The 9188-nt window shown below is 42.3% G+C and overlaps 1 protein-coding gene across 1 annotated transcript; it reads left to right on the top strand.

Moving 5' to 3' along the window:
* The first annotated feature begins 3130 nt into the window (after positions 1-3130).
* washc1 (WASH complex subunit 1) lies at positions 3131-9047 on the top strand. The gene is made up of 11 exons (XM_085357380.1): positions 3131-3234; positions 3731-3871; positions 4824-4935; positions 5033-5179; positions 6481-6617; positions 6720-6855; positions 6939-7134; positions 7279-7443; positions 7645-7803; positions 8288-8359; positions 8446-9047. The coding sequence occupies exons 1-11, from the start codon at positions 3227-3229 to the stop codon at positions 8589-8591; spliced, it is 1419 nt and encodes a 472-aa protein (XP_085213506.1). The 5' UTR covers positions 3131-3226; the 3' UTR covers positions 8592-9047.
* The last annotated feature ends 141 nt before the right edge of the window (positions 9048-9188 follow it).

Genomic DNA, 9188 nt, shown 5'->3' with positions numbered 1-9188 from the left:
GCGAGCCCCAGGCTCCAGGCCCCGACAAGCAGCCACCAAGAAGTGAGGTTCTTTGTGTCCTGGACGCCCACCCCCGGACACAAAGAACCACCAACGCACCGATGTCTGAGGGCGTCTGCCACTGGCAGGGGAAGTGGTGGGGGGAGATAGGCCTCCATACCTTGGAGGGCCTGAGATGTCCCCAGAGAGGTGGCGTCTGATACCCAACCTGACATATAGACACAGCCATACAGGCACACACAGATACAGACATCCATTCCCACCCTCATGCTCTCATATGCAATTACTCAACACTCATCCAACGTGGAGACAGACATAGGTACCCTTGCCCCTGGAGGGGGAAACTGCACCCAGACCCAGGTAGTGTTACCCTTTTCCCTGGGGTGGAGAGAAGCAGACTGCCCCGACTCGGCAGCAGCAGGGAGGCCCCACATTCCAGACCCCAATCAGACGGCCAACTCCTCCTCCCACCCCGTCATCCACTCATCTTTCAGACTACACAGGATAATAGACGCCCAGGCTGAGATCTTCCTCCACCTCTCCTGTATCTCCCCCTCCTGCAGAGTGAGTTCCTGAAGAGAGGAGACCTCCTGCAAGATGTAACAGCCTCCCCCACCAGTTGAAGAGCCCCCCAGGTGGCTCGATGCACTGGCCCCCATACACCCACCCGCCCACAACCCCAGCAACACACCAACCAGGACCCAAGCCCTCAAGGCCCAGCCAGGGCCCCAGCCCAAAGACGGAGCACCCCCAGAACCCCACGCCCGTCCCGGACCCACCCAGGGGCAGCCAGGCTACCAGTCAGTAACCCGCGTCCATCAGCACAGACCCTCCCCTAGCCCCGCTGCACGCAACCACGAGGAAACCGTCACCTAAGAGCCAACAGAGCCCTTAATAGGCCATGACCGCAACCCCGGGTTGAGCCCTCCAAGGAAGATGCTCCTGGGGAATCCCCCGACGCCCCAAGCCTATCCCTGCCCCCACACCAATCACAACAGCAAAGGTGGGACCAAACTATGACCCCCCACCCCCACTAGGTGATGGAGCTGATCAAAGGAGCCTAGAGTAATTGATCTGATGTGGTGGCAGAGGCTGTATCAAGACTAATGTAATCTAATAGATCATTTCTATATTATTATTAAGATTATTTTTATTTTTCCAGTTCATGAGGACTGTTTTCTTGGCTATGCATAGGGCAGTGAAAACCATATGGGCTATATTCTTTTCTGTAGTGACATTATCTAAGCTGCCCAACAAACTCACTAAAGGGGAAGTTGGAATGTTACATTTCAGACACTTCGATAAGTCTTCACATATCTCGCGCCAAAACTTCTGAACTGGTGGACAGAACCAAAGAGCATGGATATAATTGTCCGGTGAATTGGTTTGGCAGTGTGAGCAGTTGTTGGTAGACGTAAAGCCCATCTTGAACATCCAATGACCTGTATAGTGCACTCTATGTAATATTTTGTATTGAATTAATTGAAGACTGGGATTTCTAATTAAATGAAAGGTTTTTAAGCAAATCTGAGTCCAGAAGTTTTGGTCTATCAAATGGAATAAATTCTGATCCTTCTAATATATGTTCTAAGTATTTGATTCCTTTACCACTCCAATCTGGAAAGTTTATCATATTATTGTTTTGTAATATGTCAGGGTTGTTCCAGATAGGTGTACGTTTGCATGGGATTAATGAAGACTCCGTCAATTTTAGAAACTCCCACCATGCTGTCAGAGAAGAGCTGATGCTGATGCTTTTGAAGCATTGATGTCGTTGGATGTTTGAGCTGATAAATGGTAGGTCTGAGATCTCTAGATTATTGCGAAGTGCTTGTTCTACATCTAGCCAAGGTTCATCTAAGAGGGTATGTTTTAGCCATCCTGAGATAAACTGAAGCCTTTTGGCTAGTAGTGCTGAAAGTTGGTAGTTGTGATCATTGAGAAGAAATAATTTATTTTTGGTAAGACCATCATTTTTATAGCGGCAACCCTTCCCATGAGTAATATGGGTAAACATTTCCATCTAGCCAGATCGCCTTCTACTGTCTTTAAAAGTGGGATATGGTTTAATTTAGTCAGATCTACAAGCTTGGGAGAAACATTAATACCTAAATATTTTATATTTCCCAATTGCAGTGGTGTAGAAGAAGAATTATGGAAGGAGCAATTAATCGGGAGGACTGTAGATTTTGATCAGTTAATTGAGTAATCTGATATTCTTGCAAAAGAGTTTATCAATTCAATCACCCCAGAGATATTGGTTTGTGAGTTTTGGAGAAAAAGTAACACATCATCCGCATAAAGGCTGATTTTATGTTCCACGTTCTTGCATTTTATGCCCTTAATTACTGAATTCTGTCTAACTGCTGCTGCTAGTGGTTCAATAAAAATTGCAAACAGTGAAGGGGAGAGTGGGCATCTTGCCTGGTGCCCCTCAAGAGACAGAAGCTGGAGGATGTTTGGTCATTTGTTTTGACACAAGCTGTTGGGAAATTGTATAATATTTTTAACCAGTTAATGAAAGAGGTTCCAAAACCAAATTTGTGTAAAGTTGCAAATAGAAATTTCCAATTTACTCTGTCAAATGCTTTTTCTGCATCTAAAGAAAATATTGTCGTTTCAAGGTTTTTACTGTATAAGTAGTCCATCAAATTAAGTAATCTACGTGTATTTGTTGATGAGTGCCTACCTTTTATGAAACCAGTTTGGTCAGGATGAATTAAGAGGGGGGTTATTTTCTCTAATCTCTTTGAGAGAGCTTTGCAGATTATTTTAAGGTCTACATTTATAAGGGATATTGGACGATAGCTTGAGGGATATACAGGGTCTTTGCCTGGTTTTAGCAGGAGATTAATGTTTGCAGAATTCATATTTGATGGAAGTCTGCCCTTTTCTTTGATTTCCAACAACGTTCTGTAAAAAACTGGTGCTAGAATCGTCCAGAATTCTTTCTAGAATTCTGCAGGAAAGCCTACACATTTTCTGAGAAGTGCTCTTGCCATTTACTTCTGCTCTTAGCCAATACTTCGGTTTACTGACGTAGTTCAAGCGTAGGCTGCACTAAACGAGAGATTTCCGAGTGTTCCTGAAAGCAACACAATAATTGCTGAGTCGTCACGTGCTACACGGATGCGGAAGTGCGAAACTGTTGTTTTGCTAAACGAGTGGCTATCGTCGACACATTTTTTTTTCCATTATACTCTTTTTGTGGTCGTAAACAACACTCATGGTCAGGTGAGACTGTCTTTCTAGTAAAACAAGTCTTTAAACGGGTATGGCTATGCTCACGGATATTCTGCATTTAGGATTAAGAGGTGTCAGATGTCGGGTTATTTCATTACGGAGATCAGCTGTTTGAAATATAATATCTTCAGCAATTTGGGTGCAGATTTATTTACCGTTCGAGCTATTAGCTTTTAGAAAATTCTGACCAGCTGAAGACGATAAAAAGAGTCCACATAGTGCTGTGGTTAAAGAAATGATATAATATTCCTGCGCCGTCATGTGAGAGTCAGACGTGAAGTGTGTGTGTGTGTGTGTGTGTGTGTGTCAGTGTCAGTCAGAGACAGCGAGAGAGATTGCCATATGACATAAGCCCTCATAAATTTGATACTCAGCATGGTATTTTTAACAATATTGTTTGTCAGGAATGCAATCCTTACTATGAGAATATGCCATTACAACACAGTGGTACAGTTTGATTCAACTTTGTTGCTCTCTTGCTTTGCAGGATGACACAGAAGCACTGCCTGGAGGGCCAGGTGTACTCTGTGCCTCTCATCCAGCCCGACCTGAGGAGGGAGGAGGCTGTTCATCAGATAGCAGACGCACTGATGTACTTGGAGAACATTTCTACAGACATCTTCAGAAGGCAAGCCCACCACACACACACACACACACACACACACACACACACAGTTTCCAGGTTGGTCTCGCAGTGTTTGACTCTTGGTTGTAAACTGAATCACTGGGTCTGCAGTCTTTTTCTTTGTTTACATTTTCATGGTTGCAAATACGGGATGAATATGAAATTAATAGGGAAATTACATTGTTGTTTGTGGTTACATTGTAGTAATACAATGTATTATACAAATTCATTATTATTGATATTGTTTTATTCCTTCAGTTTATACCACTACATTTTATTCAGGGTAGGAGTGAGCCAGATGTTATTCCAGAGCCTGTTTCAGGGATTGTTTCATTTTTAGTGTCATTTATTTAAAGGTTACTTTGATCAATTTTAGCTTATCAGATTTTCAAAATAGCAAAAAGTTTTAAAGCTACAGAGTTTTTAAAAAAACTCAACAGTAGTGATCTCTGCATTTGCTCAGGCTAGGTAGCAAAGAGTGTTTAACAACAAAAGAACAGGTTTTAATAACGCACAAAATGAATTGGTAGCAGATATAACAGCAGCTGTTGCAAGTTTGCTCATGGGCCAAAAAGCTTTGTCATATTTAATAGATTGCACCGTTAACAAACAGCAGCTGCTTGAGGACAGATGGTCCTGTCTGGCACCCTGAAAACAGAGGTGGTGTTGCCTGTGACAGCATGGAAACAATAACATTTATGAACAGAACAGTTTTGGCCATGTAAACTTTTGAAACATGAGCTTTTTATAAGTAGATCACTGATAAAACATGAGAGTGGCATTTGATACTTATACATAATCTCAATGAATTGTAGGAGTCTTCAGTTCCTTTTGGGGGGTTTCGGGACTCTGCAGGATATATAATAAAGAACTGGATTGTGCAGTATCCTTGACATACGGTTATCCTTTGTGTGTAGATGTGCATATGCCCATATTCAGTTGTTGTTGCTTGCAGGGTGTCAGACAGTGTCGAGAAAAACCGTCACCAGCTCAAGAGCATCACTGACCGGATCAGACTAGCTCAGGCCCGTGTCGACAAGATTAAAGGCAGCAAGAAAGCCACCAAGGTAACACTGAATCTTCACCCTAGAAGGCAGCTTTTTAAGTTCTGATACAGAATATAGGAGAAAAAAAGAGTAAAAATGTTATTTTATGTGCATATAGGTTTTCTCCAGTGCCAAGTACCCAGCCCCAGATCAACTTCAGGACTACTTGTCTATCTTCGCTGGAGCTACAGACCCCTCTTCACAAACACGGCCCCGACACAGAATACAGAATAAACTGCGACCCTTTGATGAAAAGGCTTTGCAGGTGAGATCAACACATTAAAATGTTGGGGGGGAAAAGAGCAAAGGTTTTGAAAAGCAATTTTCAAAATTATGAAAATGATGACTGTGACTTGCTAAGAGCCACATTGCATATTTTATTTTCGCAAAGCTGATGTCTTAAAAGAGTTTGCTGACTAGTTAGTGTTGCTGCTTCTTTGTTCAGCTCATGCTGCTAAAACAGCAGGTAGAAAACAGGAATATGGACACGGTTAACTTTATTTACATAGCTTTTATCCACACCTCACGTTCTAGTCAAATGAGGGCATGGGGACTCTGCGCACACTGGTCATATTTATGCAGACTGCTGGGCAAACCACTTTAAAGCTTTAGAGCATTTGCAGGAGTCTTGGTCTTGGATATATCCATAGTGATGTGGGTAATACCTTAAATTACACACATTTTATTTTGACCTGATTTAAAACTTTGATATTTCAAGTGAATGCTTGACTGGATGTGAATGCCCTGTAAACCTTGTGAAACATGTTTATGCATAAATCTCCACTCGGCCTGCGTATTTCCTGTTTTGCTAAGTAAACATTTTCAGGCCAAGTAGGTTATGTTGTCTGTTTAAAAAATACTGCAAAGTAGTACACAGCAGCCAATTGTATGTGCACTCTGTTGCTTTTACTTGCAATTTAGTACTTATTTAGGAGGTAAAATGGAGGTGAAAACAACATAGACTTGTAGAAAAATGCAGCTTGTCAACCATGTATCGAAAGCCGCAACAGGCATGTCCCTTCTTTTCTGTAGATTTAACTACACATGAGTCACAGTTGAAGTTGTCACATACTGTATGTGACGTATGTAAATGGGATATCAGAACCCAGCTGTATTTGTGTCACCGCACAGTGACAAGAGATGTGTTTTTTTTCCCCCAAGTGGTTCTTGTGTGTACGTGCTCTGCTCAGCACAAGTTCCTGCATTATTTATAGCAAACACCACTGTTTTTCCTTCACCGTTACAGAAAACTTAACAGGAAAAAATATAAAAATAATATTTTTTCCTGCCTGTGCTTGCACGTGTTTGTGTATCTGTGTGTATTTGTCGGCTTGGGAAGGGAACAAAAAAGAAAATAGAGCTGGCATTTGTCTCTGATGCAGAAATGCATTATTCAGTACCCCCCTCAATAGAAGCAATACCCCCTAACATATAACTTGGTGTTGTAGTTTGTGTGCATCTATGCGCAGGAGCACTTTGATGACATTTACGATATGCGTTGCTAAAGATTTCGTTAACATTTTCTTGATCTCCTTCTCACTCCAAGTCCTGCTTTCTTCCTTTCAGGAGAAGTTAATGTATTTCCCTGTGTGCGTGAGAAATAAGAAGAAGACTGAGGATGAGACAGAAGAAGGATTGGGCAGTCTGCCGCGTAACATCTCATCTGTCAGCTCTCTTTTGCTCTTTAATACCACAGAAAATCTGTGAGTCTGCACACGCCAGCACAGACACAGATGTTTATTGTAAACACTGACTGATTTCAATGTTCTCTCGTATGTTTTAATTTGTGTCTTATTTTTTTAAAGATATAAGAAATATGTGTTTCTTGATCCTTTGGCGGGAGCAGTGACAAAAACGCACACAACACTAGAGACGGAAAAAGAAGATAAACCATTCGATGCTCCTCTGTCCATTACAAAGAGAGAGCAACTGGAGAGACAGGTACCTTCTGACTTTTCCTTTTTTTTTCTGTGAAGGATCAGATCTGTTAAAACTTAATCATGGTTTTCTTTTTCTCTTAACAGATAGCAGAGAGTTATTTCTATGTGCCAGACCTGGGTCAAGTGCCTGAGATAGATGTGCCGTCCTACCTGCCAGACCTGCCAGGTATTGCAGACGACCTGTCTTACAGCGCAGACCTCGGACCTGGATTTGCCCCCTCGGGACCCACACACAACATCCCCGAGCTGCCCTGCTTCTCTGAGGAGAGCAGTGCACCAGGTAGATGTCTTATGTTGTGAACCTCAATCATTTTGTGCCCATTTGTCTTTTACTGTGAAGCTTTTTGTGATATCTGAAAAGATGCTACATAAATAGATCAAATTTTCTTCCAGTGTTATACAGTATTTCATCTGCTTGTTTCAGGAACTCAGCTCCAGCTTGATGGCACACCACCTCCGCCACCTCCCCCGCCCCCTCCTCCGGAGCCTTCCCTCCCTCCCGCAGCTCCGGCGTCAGCTCCTCCTCCGCCACCTCCACCACCCCCTCCTGCAGACAGCTCCGCAGAAGTTTCCCAAGTGCCAAGTTCAGGTTTGTCACATTTATGCACGTCAGTAGTCTCGTACAGGCTCTACACTGCTGACTTGGAGCGAACCTGACAGTGTCTTAAAGCCTGTTCCCTCAGTTATGCACACGCACACACGGACTAAATGATGTTTGTCCTCATAAATTAGATTGACCTCAGTGATGTAAACCCAGACCACACTGACTCACTGGCTCCTCTAAATACAGGTCCTGTGTCGGGTGCACCCAGCGAGGTGGTCCAGCCGTCAGATGGCCGTGCCAGCCTGCTGGAGTCTATCCGCAACGCCGGGGGCATCGGCAAAGCCAAGTTACGCAACGTTAAGGAACGCAAGCTGGAGAAGAAGAAACAAAAGGAGCAAGAACAAGGTGTCAGATGGTTTGAGCGTGGATGTGGTTCTGCCCATGTTTTATTAATGAGCACACGGCAGTCATCCAGGCAAAGTGGAGCGTGACCAGCCCCTAATTAGTATTCAACCAGGAGTTTATACAGTATTTCACACTGAATGTTAAGATGAGATCGTTTTTGACTATCACATATGCTTAACTGTGTGACTTCAGTTTCATACCAACCAACGATTGTACTTAAAAACTGTTTTACCTAATATTAGACAGCATATCTCTGGCCCTTTCATTTTCTCGCCAGGTCATGACCTTACATTTCTTTCTTTTTTCAAGAGAACTGCCTTGACTGAATAACTAGATTAAGAAAAAAAAAGTCTTGTAATTATATGCTTCACTTTGAAGTGCAGCACTGGGGAATTAGTGAGACCATAATCTCTTCCAATTGCAAATTTAAAAAAATACTGGTAGCATGATTATTTATTTACTCTTTTTTTTCCTTCTAAAATAGCAGTGGGAGCGGCCGCCGGTGGTGGAGACTTTATGTCTGATCTCTTCAACAAACTTGCTATGCGACGAAAAGGTTAGAGGCCCGTTTTATGTCAAATGAAATTGAAAATACTGATATTAGTGATTGAATTTGCATAATGTCTTCTATCCTCTGTTCAGGAATATCTGGTAAGGGTCCAGCTGGTGGAGAGTCAGGTGATGCTCCGGCCGGTCCTTCTGGGGCATTTGCGAGGATGTCAGATGTCATCCCTCCACTTCCTGCCCCACATACAGCGACAACAGACGATGACGACTGGGAAGCGTAATGGACAAACACCACATTCGATGCCCTTTGATACAGTTATTTAAAATGATTTAATTTCCTTCTAACACAGAAATACTATAAAAAAAAAAAAAAGGAAAATGCAAATGATCAAACAATTTACTGATGTTTAATTTAAGCAGAACATGTTAAACGATGATGATGGAACGGATCTGCAGGCTTTGCATTACATAACACATTGCTTTGAATTCTACGAATATTTCAAACTTCAGGAGTAAATCAGTCACATGTATTTGCTATGCCAGCGCTGTGCCTGATATGTGTGGTAGCTGTTCAGTAAGTAGTTTTTAACAAGCCAAACTTAAAAATAGAGAAGTTATTTTCTTTTATGAGATTCAGACGGATAACCCTGACTAGAAGTGTTAATTGCCCCGTTAGCCTTTGTTTGCATCGTGCCATCAAATTCATCATTCTCCAACCATTAAATAAAACGAGATGTAGAGAGTGTACAAAAAATGAAATATATAATAAATATGAAAACTGAAAAACTGCCTGACTGATTTTTTTTTTTTAACCAGCAGCACTCACAAGGGTGCAAGATGTTCAAAAGCCTGTAGTGTGATATTGAACTTTGTGTCTC

This window comes from Diplotaxodon limnothrissa, linkage group LG7, assembly GCF_057381915.1.
Source record: "Diplotaxodon limnothrissa isolate DT_005_m linkage group LG7, D_limnothrissa_male_GT1.1, whole genome shotgun sequence".
Classification (NCBI taxonomy): Eukaryota; Metazoa; Chordata; class Actinopteri; order Cichliformes; family Cichlidae; genus Diplotaxodon; species Diplotaxodon limnothrissa.
The sequence above is the reverse complement of the archived record's forward strand: the minus strand, read 5'-3'. Positions and strand labels throughout refer to the sequence as shown.